Source organism: Cryptotermes secundus, unplaced genomic scaffold (assembly GCF_002891405.2).
Source record: "Cryptotermes secundus unplaced genomic scaffold, Csec_1.0 scaffold872, whole genome shotgun sequence".
NCBI lineage: Eukaryota > Metazoa > Arthropoda > Insecta > Blattodea > Kalotermitidae > Cryptotermes > Cryptotermes secundus.
The window spans coordinates 135,192-158,357 of NW_019730114.1; the positions used below are offsets into that span (position 1 = coordinate 135,192).

General features: G+C 37.6%; 2 protein-coding genes across 8 annotated transcripts in view; both read right to left on the bottom strand.

Moving 5' to 3' along the window:
* Positions 1-16,522, bottom strand: part of LOC111866239 (tectonin beta-propeller repeat-containing protein 2) — a 76,849-nt gene extending 60,327 nt beyond the window's left edge. The window contains exons 1-6 of one of the 5 annotated variants that reach the window (XM_023855006.2): positions 16,307-16,522; positions 11,641-11,708; positions 9,183-9,473; positions 7,739-7,894; positions 4,281-4,412; positions 1,791-1,954 (exon numbers count right to left, since the gene is read on the bottom strand). In XM_023855006.2, the coding sequence (XP_023710774.1) occupies positions 1,791-1,954; positions 4,281-4,412; positions 7,739-7,894; positions 9,183-9,407 (677 nt within the window). In that variant the 5' untranslated portion in view covers positions 9,408-9,473; positions 11,641-11,708; positions 16,307-16,522. Of the gene's footprint in view, positions 1-1,790; positions 1,955-4,280; positions 4,413-7,738; positions 7,895-9,182; positions 9,474-11,524; positions 11,709-16,306 lie in introns of those variants that run through there. The other 4 variants (XM_033752175.1, XM_023855008.2, XM_023855005.2 and 1 more) reach the window with 4 other exon arrangements.
* Positions 16,523-18,616: 2,094 nt separating this feature from the next.
* The window catches only part of LOC111866235 (golgin subfamily A member 2), a 37,437-nt gene continuing 32,887 nt past the window's right edge, over positions 18,617-23,166 (bottom strand). For 2 of the 3 annotated variants that reach the window (XM_023854999.2, XM_023854997.2), the window contains exon 15: positions 22,167-22,521. The gene's annotated coding sequence lies outside the window, so the exon portion shown is untranslated. Of the gene's footprint in view, positions 18,892-22,166; positions 22,522-23,166 lie in introns of those variants that run through there. The other variant, XM_023854998.2, reaches the window with a different exon arrangement.

Sequence of the window (23,166 nt, forward strand, 5' to 3'; positions counted from 1 at the left end):
TCCCCTATTTATTCCTCTAATGTTCTTGTTCTTACTGTCTGTTGTGAACTTACTACATATGAAGAAGAAATGGAAGAGAAGTACTAATGAACGATGAACTACTGCTGTATATTTGAACTCTTTCAAGCTTTGAGAAGCTACATTTACAATTTGGCTACGCTCAGACATCCGTACGAGAAAATGTACACATTGACAAAAGCCCATCACTAGACAGGATCACTATTGGCACAGAGTAATATTCAACCCACTGGATGATGGGCCTGGCACTGAATGTGTTAAGAAGCACTTTAATATTTTTCTAGTGTTAAGCATTGAATCCTAAGTTCTAGTATTTATCGTGCATTATTAATAATGAAAATACCAGAATGAGTAAAATGTCAGAACATTTTTCTTGTCTGGCTGAGTGGATAATGCAGTAAAAGTCTACAAACATACTGCCAGAAAAAGGCTTATAAAATATGAGACATTACCAAATAAGGTAATGATCTCATTTCAACAGGTACTGTTATAATACTGTAATATAATGGTTACAAAAATAAAGACACATATGCAGGCCTGAAAGAGTTTTACAAACATAGACATCAACAATCAATTTCAAGGATTAATTCCGATCTGAACACAGTATGTTACACATCTTATTACATAAAGTTTTTGCCCAAAGATTTAATTACTGATACTGCTGGGAAGAAAATAAAATCTATCATGAAAAAGAGAGATGTGAACAATTTCTGTAAAAGCAGCGTCAATCAGCTGAACTGGAAAAATATTCTATACATTCATGTTATGGTATGAAATACCTGTAATTTAGAAGATGTCTGTCTGAATTACCTACTGGCATATAAAAACCAAAAGTACATTGAAAATTAAACCTGGTAACTTTCTGGTGATGCTGTATTAATCTATGTTACTATCTGATGATGATGATGACGATGACCGATGACGATGGCCTTTCTAAAATGTTCTAGATCAACATTACATGTGTAACACAACAATAAAACTGCAAAAAAAACTCAAAAACCTTTTTCAAAGCTTGAACTTTGCTGTCCTTAATGTGAGATGAATGTATCTTTGACACTGCATTTGAGCAGCAAAATCAATATACAATGAAATACTGATCACTTTACTGTGATCAATGCCTTCTTCAACTTCTTCATAAGTAAACAAAGAGGCTGAATATTTATACTGACCTGCTACAAGAAGTTTCAATTTCCTAGCACAATATCCTCATCCTTACATTTTCTAGCAATTTTTAAAAGTAGGCTGAAAAGAGTATGCATAGACTTCTACATTCTCTGACTTTCTATTTAAATTGAGCAAAACTTACACCTTTTTGATTTCAGGATATCAATGAAGTGCTTCTATCTCTGATTATTCACAGAGACTAATATCAGGCTGAAAACTCTGAATTATCCATTTGTGAAGTAACTTAAATTTCTGTGGCAGATCAACAGTCATGGCAGTTGATGTAATTTTGGAACATTACTACCCTCCCCCAAAAGGAATAGAATTAACAATTTTAAAATGTCTGATAAAAATTGTGATTATGACTAATCATGTGTGTTGGACGATGAGTTTGGTTAAATTTATTTAAACCATGAAAATGTAAGGGGCACTGTCTTCCTCTCATCCAGAAGATGGCGAAGATCATTACAAATCTTATGATTAAATGTCAAATTGCATGCACAGACATGAGAAAGTAACCAAAAGTGCATATTTTTTGATAATTATTTTAGTTCATTTCACTGAAAATAATCTTATAAGGAACAGATAATATTTTAAGAGAAACTCACACTTTTCTTTCCTTCTGCCCAACCTGCGAAACCTTCCAACGATCCTCTCTGTGACAACATACGATGCTTCGGTATAACGTTGAAATAAGTAACAGCTGCTGACTATAGCTCAGCTGAACAATTTCATACTTCTCATTCAGTAACTCCACTGACTTACTGAGATGCTGTAACAAGAATTACGATCTTCCTCAGGTTAAAGTACCAAAGGGAGTGAATCTCACTTCTTAATATATACTGTTCTTTCTTCACAGAAAAGTACAGTACACTTTCAATGATTCAGTACCCAAGCACCTAGAATTCTCAATCAAACAGCAAAAATTTCAAAGAAAATATACTATTCTTATAATGTTATTCAAAAAACAATTTGTGATGTGCATATTTTCACCTGCCACACAGCAGTTCTCCCACCCACAACTAGCAGCATGACCCACCATCTTCCCTCACCCTGGTGCCATTACAATAGAAGCAAGATGAACTTGCAATATTACAGTACATGTACCAAAATCTTTCATCCATCAACCTGCTATGTCATCTAAGAAGACTCCCACTCAATAACTAAAACAAAAATGTGTTTCAACTTTGTGCCACATTTCTAAAAGAGGACACTTATTTAACTGGCTGCCCAATGCCCCATACATGCCAGATAATTGGGAGTTTAATGTAGAAAGTACTTACAGAAGATAATGCAAGTGACAACATTTTAACATTTAAAAAATGAGAGTACCAAGTACAGTACATGTCTTTGAGCTATGCTTAACGAAGTAGTGTAAATTTAAATTAACAACAGTGGAAAGTTTATTTGACTTGAAGGACTTTCCCAAATGTGTCCTTTGTGACTTTACATGCTTCCTGCCTTTCCTATAATTGCTACTGCAAATATTACAGCAGAACAAGAAGTTCTGGGAAGAACTAATCACCTAATTTCCTTTTATATGACATGGACCGCATTGAAAATGACGCCATTGGGACATGTTTACTGAGCAACAATAGGAAACTACACAGCCAGGCCCACAGACTCTCCTCTGACGACACGGACCACACAGAAAATATCACATCCAACAATTCTTCCACTGTTGTGTGTATTCGTGGCCGCGATAAAATTCTTACTGAGCTGCTGCCTAGCAAAACACACACACAGACTAATGGGAAAGATTTATGAAGTATGTCATTCAGATGGCTCAGGAGCCATGATACACACAAGTTTCATAAAGACTGGTTCAGGCACTCAAAATTTGATACAGAGGATTCACAGACACACAGACGGCATGGTGAACTCATAAGCCTACTTTTACTTCTTCTTTCTTTTTTTTTCCAAAATAAGGAAGTTAGGCTAAAAATAAAAATTGTTTTTCATGTCATTAATATGATCTCATGAAAATATATATTATATGACATTTCTCTGAAATAGTATAAACTCTTTTACTTCAATAATATTTTGGTTCCTAAATTTCATTACCATTCAAACAGCATAAACCCTGAATTTATACTGTCACGTGTTGGGTGTATACGCGACAAATAATTTCACGCCATATTGGATATAGCGAATTTTATTTCACATTCACTCTTACAATCCCACAATTTACAATTTCACAACTACTGCCATCTGCAGTATCACATATACTACACTGCAAATGCTGTGACTGCCTGGCTGAGTCGTAACTCGTAACTCGAGAACTCTAACTAACTGCTGGCTAACTTGGAGCTAACTGTGAATAGCGTTCGCTGCTCCTTACAGCGACTATTCTTCGTCCGTTACAATACTATACATACACACAGAATCACACTAATTTTCATAGATTTTTCAATAAAACTTACTCAAATTACAAAACCAACCAATATTTAAATATGTAACCATATATTTCCTTCAATTACAGAAGGAGAAACACACTAACATCAAAGTAAGTTCCATTACATTGCAGACACAAATATGTCATTGTAGACTATTTACACCACATGTTATTTTTCCTCCTATTTTGTTAAATAGTCAGCATCTCAAAAAATGCTTCATACAGAATTTGTATATCTTAATGAGATCTCTATTTTATGTTAAGTACAATTTTTCTGTATGACCAGCTATTTCTAAAAAAAAATTGATAAAGGTCAATTTGGGCTTACACAGAGTTTATGTTTGATCAGTACATGATGATATTTAATTACCTCAACAACTCTTAATCTAAACACTTAATACATATATTTTATATACAGCCACTGCTTCATTTCAGAAACATGCAGACTGATGTGGCCAGATATACCCCACCACTATGCATGAATTCTGTTCAAAGAATGGACAGAAAATCACATTTCTCATGTATTCTGAGGTCTTCTAATTACCCTGTATAAAACCAAACTCTCCTCAGTTATGTCAAGCTAAATATAAATGCAGTTCAAATACTCATAAAGGGGATAATACAACTCAGGAAATTATGAAAACGTTATCCTTTGAATTCTACATTAAGACAACATGTCATTTGCAATATTAATTACACATACCATATAAAAATCAATCTCTGTGAGAACTACAAGCCCATTTTTGTCGCCACTAAAAAGTTTCATGCCATTCATACTCCATTCTATTGCTGTTACAGGAGACGAATGAAGCCCACTGATACTGTATCTTTCGACCTAAAACAAACATAGTTATTTACAATACTTCAATAGTGATTTACTGAATACAGTCAATTCCTGATCATCCATACTAATGAAGCAGAATGAAGGCCTAATATACCATCCTTTATGGTACAAATCCCATTATCAAATCTGGCTGTCAGCACCACAGTAGCAGATGATTTGAAGCTATACAATGAACATTTATTAACTCATTTGTAATAAATTTCCATCAGATTCAGTGCAATATCCAAATTATATTTCTAACACACGTACACCACAAAACATCAGGAAACCTTCCACCCAGGTTATCCACTAACCATATCTATCTCTCTGGTCATTGCTTTCCTCTAAATCATATTTAGCCTGTTTACCTCTTGCTCACGTCTCATGCCTACTCTGATCTACTGTAGTTGGTACTATTCACCTAACCCTGAAAGTCCTTCGTAGGCCAAGAAGAATAAAAGAAAGCAGCGCTTCATTCAGGGAACTGAGTCTGAACCACAATGTGATGACCAGGGCCCGGATTATGACATGTAATCTTTTTTCCTTGTATCCTATTCAACGCCTGTAAATATATAAATCCCGGAGATGAGCTGCTGGTTACAGAAATGTAACTTTCATGGGTCATTTTTTGTCATTTTTAAGTTTTTAGGTCATTTTTCGGTTTGGGGGTAATTTTTTGGTACATTTTTGGACTTTTAAGTGTATCTTTTGTCATTTTAGCCATTTTAGGGAATTTTCTTCCTATGTTTTCAGAAATGTGAATAATATGCAAGTAAAGTGTTCTTTTTCTTTCTCCTGCCTCTACAAAGGCAGCCTGCAGCTGCACCCCAAATACCTGCTACCACAGTATGCAATAATAAGTTGTAATCCTGTCGCATCCTTTCCGTTCATTTTGCGGAAAGTGCTGACATTACATATCATAAAACATTTTAAGCTGGCAGCAGGGTACGACAGTGGTCACTCTCACTGCAGCCCTTTCCAAGTTCTGTGAAAAGAAATTTGCTCAGTTACAAATATTTCTAGTTGGAATCCCTCGCTTTTTCTGACATACTGTTGCTCAATAAAACTCCTTCTGTCTTCAGTTTCTCACCCTTGACCATACAGGCGAAGATACGGTTGACAAAGGGTTCTCAGTGTGAAAAGTTCAGTTCTGTGTTGCGCTAGTGATTCATTTTATCGGGATGCCTAAAGCAAAGCCATCTAAATCGTGTCATTTAAAGCAGATTTTAGCTGACTTTGGAGATGATATATTTTCAACTGACGATAACATTTTATACTGTAAGATGTGCAACACAACATTAGCGGCAGAAAAATGTTTCACGGTACAAAAACATATGGGCTGCAAGAAGCATACCATATTTACGCATGTAGAGGCCGCGTGCGTGTATAGGCCGCAGCACAATTTTCAGACAGAAATTATAGAAAAAATAATTTTCTTGGAATATTATTTCAGGAGTATTACACCCTGTATTACTAATTATGAATATAATTTTTTTAAAATGAGGTGTGATTTTGAATATTTCGAATATAAGCCGCACCCCAGTTTTCCTCTTGAATTTTTGGCAAAAAATGTGCGGCCTATACATGCATAAATACGGTATATGAGAAGTGCAAATTTCAAACAAAAAGAAATCTGTGCAAATGTCAATGCAACAGTGTTCATCTGTAGGTGGAAATAAGTCACTGGATTTTTTCACAGATCTGTGTGATGCTCTGGTGTCTACAGATATTCTATTTTGCGCTCTGAAAAATGAAAAACTGAACAATTTTCTGGAAGTGAATTGTAGTTGTTCGATCCCAGATGAATCCACCCTCAGGAAAAATTACCTTTCCAAGTGCTATAACAATATCCTGGAAATGATTAGGACTAAAGTGCATGGGAAGATTTTTGTTTCTATTGATGAGACCTGCGATACGGAGGGTCGCTACATGGCAAACGTCATCACTGGAACCTTGGAAATTGATGAACCAGGGGAAGTGTTTCTACTTACGAGTGAGGTGCTAGAATCCGTTAATCATTACACAATTTGTAAACTCTTTGACAGGCTGATGTTTCTACTGTGGCTAGTAGGTATACGACATGACGTCGTCTTGCTTTTTGTGACCGATGCAGCCCCATATATTTTAAAATCAGGCAAGTCAATAAAGTCGTTTTATACGAAATTGGTGCATGTTACTTGCCTAGCACACGTACTGCACAGAGTGAGGAAGTGAGATCAAGATTTCCTCAAGTGGATGTCCTTGTGTAGCGGACGAAGATTTTCAAGGCTGCAGCTCGTAAAATGCAGTTTAAGTCTATAGCTTCTTGGCGTCCCACTGCCCCCAGAACCCATCATCACAAGGTGGGGAACATGGATTGATGCTACAATTTACCTTAGCGATCATTTTCAGGTAGTGAAAAACGCTGTAAATTCAATAAAGACCGAGGATGAGGGCAATTGAAGCTGCTCAGGAACAGTTCTCATGCAGTGAAATGGAAGGACAGTTGGCCTTAATAAAGGCAAATTTCAGTCCCTTGATGGAAGGAATCAAATGCTTATAGGGGGAAAGGAGCAACGCTAGAAGATTCGTTCACTCTGTTGAAAAAAATAGCCAGTGATTTGGAGAAATTGTCAGGGGACATTAGTAAAATGGTGTCAAGAAAAATGAAACATGTTCTAGATATATGCAAGTTATGAAACATTACACAACATTTCTCGAATTCTGACAGGAGGGTCCTTCAGCACTTTCAATATTAAAGGGGAACTTACTGCTAGTGATTTGGTACACTTCAAATACGCTCCCACTGTGTCTGCAGATGTGGAAAGGAGTTTCTCCAAGTACAAGAATGTGCTGTCAGACAAGAGGTGCTCTCTCACTTTCGAGAATCTCCACATGCTGACAGTCATCTATTGAAACGCTGAATGAGGTGACACTTAATTATTGGAATATATATCATATATGTACATCTGCTAAGCGTTCCAACACAGTAGGAAAAAAATCATATTAAAACATTTAGCTTCAAATTCAATCATATATTGTTTAATTTTCAACACAAAAACGAGGACAAATTTAAAAGATTAACGTTGAGTTCACAGTGTTAATAAAGATCAAAAATACATTTTAAAACAATTAGTAGATTTTCCAAACATGATACATTTTTAGGCCACTTTTTAACTTTTAGATAATTTTTCTGGATTTTTCAGTCATTTTCTGGATTTTCGGTCATTTTGTAGGTTATTTTTCTGTATTTTTTCGGTCATTTTGAAAATATTTTTAGGTCATCAAAATCCAGGCACTGGTGATGACTGTTACATATGGATGGAAACAAAAGAAAAAGAGATGAATGTATGACATACTTGTTTATTCTTCTTTGGTTTCATACTTTCTGGAAGACCATCAGGTGGTGTCTTAGGAATCTGGAACACAGTCACTATCCCCTGATCATTGCCTGCAGCCACCATATAGTCCACTGTAGAGATCACTTTAACACATGTAATAGGTGATCCTGTGTTCTGGAAACAAATCACCATATCTGATACATTCCTTTCATAAAACAAGCTTGTACAGAACATTTTCACTTATAAACCTCAAAAATTTTAGTCATGCACCTTTTTAGTGAATGAAAATATCTTACTTATATTTTCAAAACTTTTTCTGAGCTTAGAAAAATCCAAATATGAAAGAAGTAGACCTGGCTTTTCTCTTACTACTATACTGATATCCCAGAGCAAAAATTATTTGTGCTCAGAAAGCATACTATGCAAAAGTTAAGTGAAATGTGTGTAAATGTAGTGAAATCTGTTGTATATGTGGTGACTACAAAGAGTTATATCTTCTGATACACAACATCATGTAGTCTAGTGAAAGTCAACTGATATTTACATCACAACAATGCGCCCGCACAAACTTCCTTGAAAACCACAGAGTTTGTGGCTAACAACATGGTTATCATTCCCCATCCTCCCTACTACCCAGACTTAGCCCCCTCTGATTTTGCTTTGTCTCGAAAATTTAAAATGAAACTGAAGGGACGTTTTGAAACAATGCCTGACATCTAAAGGGAATTACAAGAAGCACGCGACAGCATGAATGACGACTTCCATGGTGCTTTTGAAACACAGAACAAAAGATGGGATTGCTGTATACATTCCCAAGTAAACTATTTTGAAGGAGATGGCAGCCAAAATTGAGTAAGTTAAGCCAGCATTTCTTTTTGGATCTAGTTCGGAATGTTCTGATTACTCTGATCAGAAGAAGAGAAACGAACACAAACCCCAGAACAGAATTCTATACCCCTAAAAGCGTTCATCCTTCAGAAAACTTTACCTCATGTTCACAAATGTGCAAAGTTCAGTGACTCAAAATCATCACTGAGAAAGACTACCTCAACAGCAGAAGATTACATATAGGAAGACCTGACATATCTCTCCTCTCAAAATATTTAACAGGCAATATTTTTTCATGAATATTACATATGCGAAGCTGTCACACAGGAGCATGTCCACTCCCATCCCTATAAGCTATGGTATTAGCTCACTGCTGCTTTTCAATATTGAGTGGAGACTAGAATGACTGCTCGCACCATGGGTTTACTCATTATAATTTTGCACAATAAGGCACTTCACAATAATATAAACCCTACAGTTACAAATGATTACAGTATCTGAAAAATGCTTTTACAGAAAAATGTACAAGCATGTGACAAGTGGCATTTTCTTCAACTAGTGAACTAAGCCAACTTTAATTCAGAATTATAACTGGACCCCTTCTGCTTTAGTTAAAAAAGAAAAAGAAACTTACCTCACAACGCAACCTTTGCAAGTCTCCCTTCTTCCGGTTATACCAGTACACTAAGCCAAGACTGGTCCCAACAGCAATGAATTCTGGCAGTATGTCAACACACGTCAGATTCAGGTTGTGCGTGAAAAGCCCTCTCTGGGCCTTCAGTGGGATCTGTTGGAGGAACCCAGTTAGAGGGGCCCACTCCCTTAACAGGCCATCTTCCTCTGACGACGGGTCAGCCATTCTTTGGAATGTGTCCTTTATAACGGCTGCTCAATCAATAATCTGCCATGACAGTTACAGAATATCCTTAAAAACACACAAAGAGGGCACGATCATTATATTAGGACTTGCAATTACTTGCTGTGAAGTTCTGATTTCACACAATATGTGAGGCATAACTAAAAATTTTCTGGACTGGCTGCAAAGTGCCTATACTGAAGTAAGTACAGAGTTCTTGTGCTAGAAGTTGGCAGAATACAATTTGCTGAATTACAAGTAAATGTGTAAGATTTGAGGCTTTCAGTCTGCTTTTACCGGTTCTCACGGTCTCTTCGCTTGCAGATTTCTTATATTTTTTTTCTTCTACCCTGAAGATGGGGGCGATACCTTCCTCCGAAACGTCGGTTAACACCACATATACACGGTGCCAAATCCCAGAAAACTGCTTTCTACAAGTAAATAATTTCAAAAACCTAGAAGCGACATGATGAAGCACAGTGCTACTTGCATCCCCAACCCCCACCCCAAGAAATTAAATATTTGGAAAAACATGATTTCAGAGAGGAGACAATGATCAAAACTGAAATACACATTTTTTTTTAGATAAAAAGTGGTATTACTTTCACTGAAGACAATAAATGCTGTAGGCACTGTTTTTCAACATCAATGGAACCATGGATCAGGAGTTCATCTCACAAGTACAAACCGTAAATTTACATCAGTGCACAGTGTTCTCTGGCATACATGGGAAAACTTCTGGCAGAAGAAAACATCCAGAGAAGCCAGTTTCTCCATGATGACAATAATCCTACTCAATTTGCTCTGACTGTGCAGGAATTTCTGGTTGGGTACTTAGTGAGTGTTGTCCCCCACCTTCTGTACCTCTTCCCCATGTGACGTTTGGTTTCAAGACTAAAGTTATTACTCTGAGGAAAGGTATGACATTATAATGATAAAAAAAACTGTAGCCTACACTTGCTGAGATCAAATCACAGGACATCCATAATGCTTTCAAATGTGGCAGAACTGCTGCTCTCACTGTACTGAGTCACAAGGAAATATTTAATGTGTACATATAAAGAAAAAGTCCAGTCTGAAAATTCTTCTCATCACACCTCATACCATCCTGAAAAACATATCTGACAACATTAAAGGTTCTATTATAATTACACAATGCAACCCAAAAGCTTTTAGTCAAATGAATGCTGAATTTGTAAATTATTCTCTCCCCTGAAAGAAGGAACAAATAACTGGCTGCAGGGAAGTTACAGTGTATGCTTCAGGCAAGATAGCAAGGCTCAAAACATTATCAACCTCATCACTAAAAGAGGAAAGTGGTCAATTTAAAAATTCAATAACTTCTGCCCCAGGAAGAACCCACTAAACATACCCCAAGTGCTTGTGGTACCAAGTCAAGTCACTGACTACACTTTTGCTGCTTCTTTATGACTAGTTCTGCTCTTGAAGGGAGAATTTTGCCAATAGTAGCATTAGTACAAAAAAAAAAGCTTAACCTGAAAGTTTTCAGCAGTGCAATAAGATTTTTCTCAGTTTATTTTTCATTTCTGGGAAATGTCGAATAATCAGACACATGACCTTAAGTTAGCACAGAATATAAAATTCAGTTCTGCTAAAATTAGTTTCTTGATCAGAGAAGGAGGTGAAATATTAGTCTGAAATCAGCATACTTATTCATTCTATCCAGAGTAATGCAACACATCAACAAACAAATATGACAAAGAAAAAGTACACCTACTTTACTGTAAGGTCGTAGGTTCAATTCCCGATGAGGTCATTGGATTTTTCAATTGACCTAATCCTTCCAGCTGCACTATGCCCCTCGGGTAGACTCAGCCTCTAATAGAAATGAGTACCAGGAATATTCCTAGGGCTAAAGGGCAGCTGGTGCATAAGGCTGACAATCTCACCGCCATCTGTGGGTTGAGTGTCTAGAAAATGTGGGAGCCTAGATGTCTCACAACCCTATGGGATTCCACGGCCTGTTACAGGGATAGCTTTACCTGTTTTTACAGCTACTTTATTATATGCCAGTAAGGAGATGAATCTAAAAATACACACACAGATAAGAATATGCTCATGTTTCATCAACAGAAAGTAAAAGTTAAAGTTGTACCTACGCTTAAATAGTTAAGGACTATGCCATGAAGACATGTGTGGGCGTGGAGGTTTAACCTTTCTTAACCTCAGCACTAGATGGAGATGGGTGGTCAACTTCACACATCTGCCTCTTTACCTTAAGGGAAGAACTCCCCAGTAACCATTGGATAGGAGGATGGGTGGATTCCAGAGTCGGTATGGATGCTGTCAAGAAGAGAAAAATCTTACAGTCCTGTGAACTGAACCTGGGCTCATCGCTGTACCAGCTTCAGCAGCAGAAAGTATAGCAAAATCATGATTTAAAGGCAACTTCAGAAATGTGAAAGATTTTAAATACAGTAAATTCCCCCTAATCCGACTTGTATGGGGATTGGGATGTATCCATTATATAAATTATAAAAACCTAGTACAAAGTCAAATACATATGCTTTTGCTTTGGTTCTTCTGTGGGAATCATCCTAGGTGACACAGTGAACTGATGGATCGAAGATTTTGGATGAATAACCTACAACATAATCACAAATTCAACTAGCCTGTACAGTAATGCCACTTGCAAAACAGAGAACAGGAAGCATTGGTAGTGATAGCAAGGAGAACTACCACGTGGTGGGTAAACATGTCAACATAAAAAAATTGTTTCTGAATAACTTCAGAAAAATTCCAAATCCTTGGATACTGGATAACCAGGAGTTTACTCTATAAGGACATGAGATGAACAACTAAAAAACAGTCATGGATGAAGTAAAAGCATATTATAAAACTCTGAAAAGCTTTCTACCACACAGTAAAGTTACAGGTAAGGTAAAGTTGTCCTTCAACTTAAATAAGCACCCACCATTAGAATGAATGGGGAAGTGGGAGTATAGCTATATGCATTCTCAACAAGTTGGTTCAGGCAATGACACTTCTCTTATTCTAAAGGTGTCTACCTTAAATCTCCGCCAGGACACAATACCCTGACTCAAAGTGTTTCACAGCTTCCCTCAGGCATATGCTACAATAGTATTTCCAATCTGACCATCTGATGCTTTCTTCCACAACCATTCTAATTCACTATTCACTTACCATTTTAACATCTGACACTATATATAGTTTGGGATACAGTAAATTCCTCACAATTCAGGATGTATGAGGAATAGGGTATGTTAGTTACATGAATCTGCAGGTTGTATGAGAAGAATTCTTACAGCAACCAATTTTAATCATTTCCCCATCTTTTTGTATTTCTATGTTCTGCTTTGAAGTTAAAAATAAAAGTTTTTGCATTAGTTTTTCTGTGGGTGTCTTCTCAGGACATGTGACACATGGAACTGAGCTCTTTTTGAGAAGCCTCAAATTGTGCAGCTACACAGGAACTTCCCAGCATTTTATGGAACCTGAAGGTTCATTACTGTCTTCGCATGAGCCCTCCACTGGTTCCTATCCTGAGCCAGATTGATCCAGTCCATCCCATCCTATCTCTCTAAGATCCATTTTAATATTGTCCGGCCACCTTCATCTTGGTCTTCCTAGTAGTCTCTTTCCTTCTAGCTTTCCCACCAATATCCTATATGGATTCCTCTTCTCCCCCGTTTGTGCTACATGCCATGGCCATTTCATCCTACTTGACTTGATCATTCTAATTATACTTGGGGATACAATGAAACACAATCACAATTTCAACTAACGTCCACTATATTCACACATAAATATGACTGCAATAATGTCTGCATCTGGGAGGATGATAGGCAGTGCTGTCAGTGGCTGCTGGAAGAACTACCACATGGTTGGTGCACATATGCATTTTTCAACTTTATTTTTTAAGTATCTTCATAAAATGCTAAATGATCTTTGAAATATTTGTCAGTTGCATGACAACTCCAGACACTTTGATACTATATAATGAGGAGTATACTGTACTAAAATGTTGTTAAATAAACCAAAAATATAATGAATCCATGGATGATTAATTACAGCTCTAGATGGTGGGAGGTAAACTGCATGACACTCCCATTAGCTTTACCCCCGTAGAAAGAGCTTTTGGAAACTGATAGGAGGCTGATTTTATCTTGCCACTTCCAGTCTAAAAACTTGATAACTGAAAAATACAAAATTGTAAATATATCTGTTCTCTTGGATGATAGTGAAACCTGATTTCTAACATTGAGAGAAGAACACAGAGTGAAGGTGATCTGACAGCAGAATGATGAAGAGAATGACTGGATATAACAGAAAGAAAGCAAAAGGATGATGAAGAAAAACGCATAATGAGGGGCTTCACCATGTGTACGATGGGGTACCCAAAAGAAACCGAACAAATTTTTTTGTGGGCAGAGCTTTTGTAGTTCCGCGTTTTGCCGCTATGAGCGCATAGAGCTAACATTCCTGAGTCGATAAGCCGACTACCATTGCTTCAGAAGGTAAGGACTAGTTTCGGCAGAGTTTATAGCGACAACTGTTTTGTGTGATCATCGTTTTTGCAATGGCTGATTTTCGTGAACAGCGTGCGGCGGCGAAATTCTGCTTTTTGCTCGGGAAAAGTTGAACAGAAACCTTGAAATGTTAAAAATGGCGTACAACGACGATGTTATGGGGAAAACTCAAGTGTTTGAGTGGTTTTCCCGTTTCAAAAATGGTGAAATGTCAATTGATGACAAACCTCGTTCTGGTCGTCCTTCCACGGCCCAAACACATGAAACTGTTGAAAAAATTCGTGAAATCATCAAGGAAGATCGACGACGGACCATTGAAGAAATTGTGGAGATGTCGGGAGTGACTTGGAGCTCAGTTCAGTGAATTTTGACAGAAGATTTGGGAATCAAAAGGGTGGCTGCGAAATTCGTGCCACGACTGCTGACTGCTGAACAAAAACAAGGTCGCATGGAAGCATGCTGTGCTTTGAAAGAAGAGTCCCGAAATGATCAAAATTTTTTTTTTTTTAATTATCACCGGTGACGAAACCTGGTGCTATGCTTACAATCCTGAATCAAAGCAACAATCAAGCCAGTGGAAGACTTCAAGTTCGCCTCGCCCCAAGAAAGCTCGTCAGGTGAAATCAAACATGAAAACAATGCTGATTTGTTTTTTCGATGTGAGAGGAGTCGTCCATTCAGAGTTTGTTCCGCATGGTCAGACAGTTGACCAGGCTTTCTACTTGGAAGTTTTGAAAAGATTGTGCAACAGTTTGCAGCGGAAGCGGCCAGATTTGTGGCAGTCGGGTGACTGGTTTTTCCATCATGACAATGCCCCTGCTCACACAGTCCTGTCTGTATGACAATTCTTGACGAAAAATGGTATGACCCCTGTTCCTCACCCTCCATATTCACCTGACCTGGCCCTGTGCGCCTTTTTTTGTTTCCTCAAATGAAAAGAGACATGAAACGAAAGCGTTTTGCTGATGTTGCTGAGGTGAAGGAAAAAATGACGGAAGCGCTGTCAAGCATCTCAAAAGATGAATTTAGACAATGTTTTGAAAAATGGAATAAAAGACTAGACAAGTGTATTAGTGTAAGTGGCAAGTACTTTGAAGGGGATTGAAGGTTTGTGCTTAAAACTTGAATAAATAAGTTAAAAAAAAAATAAGTTCGGTTTCTTTTGGGTACCCCCTCGTATTCTTCAGAAAATATTATTAGAGCTATCATATCAAGGTGGAACAGATGAGGAGATGCAGCAGAACTGTAAAAATTAAAAAATGTGGGCACAATTTCAATCAGAAAACCTGAATGGAAGACTTCTGTGGAAACCTTGGTACAGATGTAAGGATCTAAAAATTGATCTTAAAGAACAAAGGTGTGAGGGTATGGACTGGACTCAAATTGACCAGGATTGGGTGGAATGGCAGGTTCTTAAGAACTCAATAATGAACCTCTGGGTTCCATACAATTGGGATAAACATATGACAAGCCAAGTGACCAATGGCTTCCAAAACAGGGTTATTATTATTATTATTATTATTGCAATTAGCTAGTTAATCGGAACTTATATAAATTTAGTCCATTATCCTTATATGGAAGCCTTAGTCTCGCAAATGGTCTTTTCACGTACAATTTTCCAACCCAAATTTTGCATGCATTTCTTGTTTCATCCCCACCCAAGTTCATAAGATTTTATTATACCTTCCAACCCCTTTTACAAATTTATGACAGAGCACTCAGCTATTTATAACAGAGAAATGCAATAACACTAACAGCAGACTACACCATAGGTAACTCAGGCGGTTAGTTACCATTTTACCGCAGTGCCAAGCATTACTGCTTGAGCCAACTTTGTGAGTAACAAACCACATAATTTTTCTATGCAGTGCATGGAACTGTGATCTGTTTGCTCTCCAAGAAACTCATCAAGGCCAACCAATTATCCATAATTACTCATCTATGTATCCATGCTACCATTACTGCTGTGCATAACAAATTTATAGTGGTTAACCTTCTGAATCATGCAAACATTAGGCAAAGCAACCTACTTCCCATGGAAAATTCCTTAGTTATGACAGCACAAATAAATTCAGAGGCTTCAAATCAAAACTGGAAGTTCAAAAATAAATGTCAAAAAACATCCTGAATATCTTCCAGCAAGTGACAGTAATGCGAATCATGTTTCCTGAAACATGTCAGATGTTGGCACTAAAATGATGTCAAAGTTTCACATCTTCTGGAAGTTAAATTAAAGAGTCAAGTGTAGCGATTAAATCGCATTTAACAAGATATATGCTAAAAATTTGTAATTTCAAAAATAATACTTGTGCAAAAACGTATTCCCTGGCAAAGCTGACGATTGTCCAACATTACAAATGAATATACATAATTACGCATTTTGTCGGATACCTGAAAATATAAAAAACCAGGTACACCTCATTCACCAACATACTTCATTCACAAATACATCAGAACACGTAAATGTGCTAATTGCGTGCATTTTCTACGAATGCTAATTTCATTAACAGGCATTCGGAACTTAATTACAATCCAAAAGAAAAGAAAAAATAATCTCAATTTCTTCCCTATCGTCATCTGCTCGATCTACTCTACAACAGCCTACCGACTGTTACCTCGATACTTGCATGCCGTCGAGCTATCGAAACTTTTGAGAGTGGTCACGTGGTAGTGACTGATTACGGACTTCTGGGTTGACAATTGGGTATGCTGAACGCTTGGCCGAGGGCGCACCAAGGAAACTGTCAACCGCAACGCAACCTCAATATCCGAGAAATGTCTCCGATATCAAGCAGGCAACTTGTTTCCAGCTTAGCAGACGCACACTGAGGAAACTTATGTTTGATTATGAAGAATGCCGTCTTCTGGGATACGGCTCCGCGTAGCTACTGTGTTCCTCGCTCGCGGATTTTTTCATACCCTGAAGATGGAGGCGATACTTTCCTCCGAAACGTCGGTTTACACAATATCTACATGGCGCCATATCCCAGAAGACGGCATTCTTCATAGTCACCGCCGTTGAAAACCTCAAATCTTACTTATGTTTGATTAGTTGCTCACATCATCTTAAGTGGGTATGTTCGTCCGTCGCAATGGATGATTGTATTTTTTAATTTCGTGCACTTACCTTCTGCAGTGAAAGATAATAATACTGATCCTGCCATTAATGGTTGCAGTTGAGACCGGATGAGATGGCGTGAGAATAGGTCGACGACCATAAGGAACAATTTTATTAAGACAGAAGATACCTGATGATAGCCGTATACAGCCGAACCATGTAACGTGGAAGGGTGGCTGTATAATAATTTTAAGACGGAAATATATGTGAAATGAATGATATAGTAATGCAACAGAATGCTTAAATACAATATTAGGAAACCAATGGGCGCGTCCGTTCTTCTATGACAATTTAAACTGAGGCGCTTATAATTTTTTCGAAAGAACTTAACCTGGATCCCGACTACTTCGTCTCATGAGAAATTCTTTCCCAAGCCAAATCAATTCTGTCCTGCCTAGCATGGTCTGGGTGGAGTTTGTCATATATACCAGGCTCTGCACGAAAACAGATTAGTAGGTTCTTCAAGCTTTCCTGCCATCTTGAGAAATAACTGCATCACTGAAGCGCGCTACTGAACAGCTGACATTAGGAAACCACGCGGCAACGCAATCGTGAGAAGACTAGCATGCTCCGTTGCCTGGAAGTTGAGTTTATCAGCCTTTCCACGAGATGCGTTGCCGTTTCCTCAATTTGCGCTGGTCCACTCAGAAACACGTGTTCAACTAAGGCTGATACAAATTCTCGGAAATTGCGGTTGCCCGTTTCCTTTGTATGCCCTTAAGGAGGCTTGGGGTGAACTGGAATGTTTCCATTGCTGTGTAGCTGGATTTGAGTCTGGTTGGTAGTGAAGCACCCATGATGTCATATTCAAAACATGTGGCAGAATTGGGTGATGACAGCTTCTGTATTTGCCAGTATTGTTCGTGAGAATAAAAATTAATGTTCCAATTGAAAACTGGATCTGCAAGTGTATAACTGCCCCATCCATACTGATAGCAGTAGTTTTGCACATGCTCATACATTTCAAGCAAAATTTTTGTTTTTGTTTCTAAAAATTCTCAAATTACCATGCCCTTGAGCTTTCTTTGTAAAGAAGTACAGAGTATCATGAAGAGGACTTTTCTTTTACAGATTTTAGTGTTGCAGTTCTATAACCATGGGATTTGAAACAGAGACTATGAAAAATCATACAATTCTGATGAATTCATGATATCTTTTACACAACTACTTCTGTAGCAACTTGCTGACCTTCCTTAAAATTCTCTGGATGAGAGACTATGAAATACAGAGCATTCTTTTCTGCCAATACAGAGCAGTATGCAACACCAGCACTTTTTCTTATCATAAATTCAAAAAATTCCATCATTAACCTTTATTGTCTCAAGTGCCCAGCACATGGGCATTTAAAAATATATTTGTCACCCAGTCTACTTGATGAATTCATGTTAAAAGCAGTCCTTTATGTCGATGGCTCATGGCTCAGATTACATTGAGTTGCTATTGCAAAAATATAAACAATTTTTTAAGATCTTGCAAGCAATCTGATGCATACACTGACAAAGGATTACCCCACATGAGAGTTGTGAGTTAATTTCTTATCACTGAGAGGAAGGGGGTCAAGGGTTAGAACTGATATGCAACTATTCTATATCCCAAATGTATTTACAGATAGGTGTTACAAGAAAAATATTTCCATTATGCCTACAGGTCAATTAAGTCATTTATTATTCAATCATGGTTGTTGGATTTCATAATTCAAACTCCATAATAAGTTTCCATACTTGTATTTCACTGGCAAGACTTCAGGGGCAAAGTGGGAAGGGTCAAGTGGTTGTCCACTTTTCTGGCTTGAGAATTCGTATCAACCAGCACACTGTCCACTGAGTGTTTTCTTGCTGTATTCATAGATGTCCTCCAGCTGTAAGTGCACGAGAGAATCGGGTATTATCATCAATATTTGGAAGCTCATGCAAAACAATTCACCCACTGTCTGACATCACTACCTGAAATGTGTTTTGTATGGCCCTAATCATAGAGATAAGTCACAATTTACCAGAATCTCTGAAGAATTAGTGGTAGACTGTAGAACAGTTTCACATACAAACATGTTGTAGTCCTCCGGGTAATGAGAGCATGCAGTCTAACAGGCGAATACAAAGGTTTCAGGGTAGAAGTGGGAAAAGATGGGAAATGGTCAGGTTATGTAGAAGCAGAGAGAATGAAAATGAGTCATGGATAATAGGAGTATTTGGCTCACTTCTGGAGTAGAGGCAACTTCACAGCCCTGGTTTGGAAACAAAGAGACATTTATATCCTGAAAAGTATGCATCGTACAAAGAAAGTTGGCTCAGGTTATTACATGTGCAATATGTATTTGTGAAGTTGATTCAAATCTGAACAGGACACTGAGTCTCCTGACTATGGTTGCTTGTAGTTTTCCTCGGTCTCTCCTGGCAAAAGCTAGGATACTACTTCAAATTATACTACTGCCTCTTCGTGCCACATCCTTTCTGTCTATATATTGCTTCTTTAGTATTGTAGCATGTAGACCCATTGCTAAGTAATGACTCTGTAAACAACACCCACTGCTAGGTAACAGATTCCTATCCCACACCAATGGACTAACTGCCAAGCGGTATTCTGTATGTGGTCCATGCAACACCTGCGTGTTACAGTAATAGAAGAGGCGTTGGGAGAGATGTGTTCTGATTTACACGCTGCTTATTGGGATATCTGAAATGTAGTCAGCTTTGCTACGTAGATTTGTCTGACATAAAGGAACAAGAAGATGAATGAAGTATACAAAATAACCAAGAAAGCGTTTAGGAAGCACATGAACAAACCTCAATTATTCTGTTTCACTCTTGCTACTGTGACATACAGATCATGAGATTGTCACATATTGTACCAAAATAATGAGTGGGCTTTCTTGCAAAGGTAATGCCTAATTTTTAACCATACTGGGATTTACAGATTTTGTTTAAAATGTCTGCTGAACTGTGAATTGCTCAGCACATGATTTTGCCCATGTGCAATGCTGCACGCTACTGACCTTTTCTTCTTCATCAGAGCTGACATTCTGTTCAATGACAAAATGTTCACATTTATTTCACTATCACTATATTTATTCTCTTGCAAAAGTTCATATAACACCTCCTCATCACTGACATGCATCTTCTTGCTAGGATCTACCATGTTTACTCACAAAACCTAGAAGCCAGGGCAGCTATCAAGCAATCAGAACATTCCTGTGACACTCTGAAGTAAGATCTAGCAAGCACAACATATAAATTTGCACTGCTGACTGTCATTATATCTAATATTTAATTGCGTATATCTACAACAGCATGGTTGGAAATATGTACGACATCTAGACGCATTCTAACCACTTAACTCCTTAAGCTGTTCACAAAATACAAAAAGCTATAATTGTCATTTTACATGAATATGAAATTTGGTCTGTACGCTGAGGGGACAGGGTAGAATTTAGGTGTTGGAGAAGCAAATGTTGAGAATATTTGAACAAATGGAATAAAAAGTAACACAGATGGAGAAAATTATATCACTCCAAATGGAGAACTGCATAAATTACATTACTTGCAATATACTTGTATTATGTGTTGAAAATAATGCATATGGTATGTGCAAGGCATTCAGCAAGAATGAAGAAATGAGAAATTAATACAGACCTTAAGGGAGGTAACTTGATGTATGATGGGATAACCATACTCAGCGTATTTTTATGATGGACAATTTCCCCAGAAAAATGAATAATTAGAAGCTTCAAAGTTTGTACTTTTCATCAAACATTTTTAGGATGATCAAAGGAGGAGTCTGATATCAGCCATGCATATAGTACAAACAGGAGATAAGATAAATACATAGGGAAGATTGGTGGGTTCTTACCTTTGGTTCCATAATATGCAGGGAATTTCTTAGCTTCTCAAGGACTCCTCTCTATGGAGTTTGTTGAAAGTTATACAATAAAGCTGTACACATAATAGTTGCAAATGTCTCACAAGGAAAATTCTTTGACTTTATAAAAGTTTTGAAGTTACATGGCAGTGGTTGTTCAGACTGTGGTCTTCTGGATTGACACTGTGTAGTCTTGTAAGTGGATACTGACTTTTTGACAAAACATGCTGTCTTCATCTTAAAGGCTGAAGTATGTGGAGTGTGGAACTGGTTCAGTTACAGAGGCAGATTACAGAAGTTGGTTACTGAGACCCAGGGGAGGGAGGTAAAAAACATAGAACCCAGTCAGGATCAATGGGAACGGTATGCAAGAAAATGACCCTCTGCACGTTTTCATCATAGGAAAACATGGAACTGTGAGAAAACATGGGCCTTTTCTGTCACTGTCATAGAACACACTGGAGCCCTGAAAAGGACTGTTTTCCTGCCCAGTGTTCCTACTGGACCACACCAGGTTCAATTTCTTTACATCCTCCCATAGGTTTGAGTGATCTCTGTGACTCTGAAAGGGGCTGTCTTTCATTACAACTCCACTCCCTTCTGTAATGTAAAGAACATTCTGAGGTGCTGAAAAGGGTCATTTTCCTGCCTACTGTTCCCACTGACCTCAGATCCATTCTTTTATCACGTCTTGTGGGGCTGAGCGACCATCTTCCCTGCATACCTGCCCATATAATTGAATTAATCTCACCACACACAAAAGTATATGGTACATAATACAGCCAGCAAGTCTGTACCATCTGCTAAGATGGTCTTCGGTTGATGAGTTTGTGCTTATGATATTCCCCTTACACATCTTCATGGCAAGTTACTGCACAGGAATAACTTTACCTTTACCTCATACTTCAGGAAGTTTGTAGGGCACTTGGAATAGCACATGACAGTTAAAAGCACAAATTTAAGCCCAAATACAGTTTCCATTCTCAGTAGCAGAGTTATGTTCTTTGATTAAGAATGTACACTTTAACCTAGTTCTGTATACCCTTAATGCTCCTTGAATGTCTACATGTTGTTACCATTATTTTATATTCATTTTATACCTTGATTTGTAACAACTCAAAATAAACCGTTATTCATCAGTGCAGAAACAAGCTGTTGCCATTTATTATATGCAATGATAATCAACTGAGAAATGTGTTTACTAAATGATTAATTCGGAGAAGTTCATGGAGGTAGGCCTAGGCCCACTGGGGCTGTAGAGCCAAGGGAAAAAAAAAGATTAATTAAAGGATTTAATTATACACAAGCTTTCTGGTATTCAGTTACATAAAAATTTTAAAGGCACCTACTACAAGAGCGTACTAAATGCTGAACAGAGCATCTGAGATTTCAGCATGTTTAATTAAATGTACGTGTACAACAAGATGTTACTACAACAAAACTGAAATAAGATTTTTTTGCAAACAAGAAATATACAAATGTAAAGCACCTTCTAAAAACATAAATTTATGGTTCTGAATTTAATAATTACACAATCCAGGTTAGAGTTCTTTAACTTTCTGACTGTTGTGCCCTGGATATCCCAGGCTTATACAGACCATATAGTATCTTGTCTCAGTTGGGAGATCCTTGTCTGTAAAGTACAAAATGAAAAGAACTCAGGATACAGGGGTCTGCAAACTAAGAAATACTTTGCAGTCAAAACCTTTGCTTAAGCATTTCTAAACAAGTGGCATGAAGTTTTCTAGCAGCACAGTGACAGAGATACTGAGTTATAATATATTTACAATAAGCATTATATAAAAAATTAAAATAATTTAGTATGATAAGGAAAGAATTATTATTAGTTTTTTATTTACAGTTTATGCAATGATGCTGTCATCCAAAATTTCTCTGGAGGTAGTGAGGAAAACCAAAAAAACTTCAGCTGGGATAGTCATTCTCCAGGCTGAGATATTAACCCAAGACCTCACATATGCAAAGCAGGAGAGCTACCCACTCGATCACGACATTCGGCAAAATGATTCTTCCTGCATGGTTTCTTTCCTTATACACTTCCCTCTCTCTCACTATGCAGCAACAGTACTACAAGTCTGTTATTATAAATACTACAGTTCAGTGCAACAGCTTCACTGCTTCCACCTCACCTGTACCCACCTGTTGAGATGAGATCTATAGAATTAAGTATTGTCTTCAGCTATGTTTATTGCACTAAAATGCAGCAAAAGAAAGGGCATGAATTGATCTGCTGTGTCCGATTTCAGGGACATCACATGGT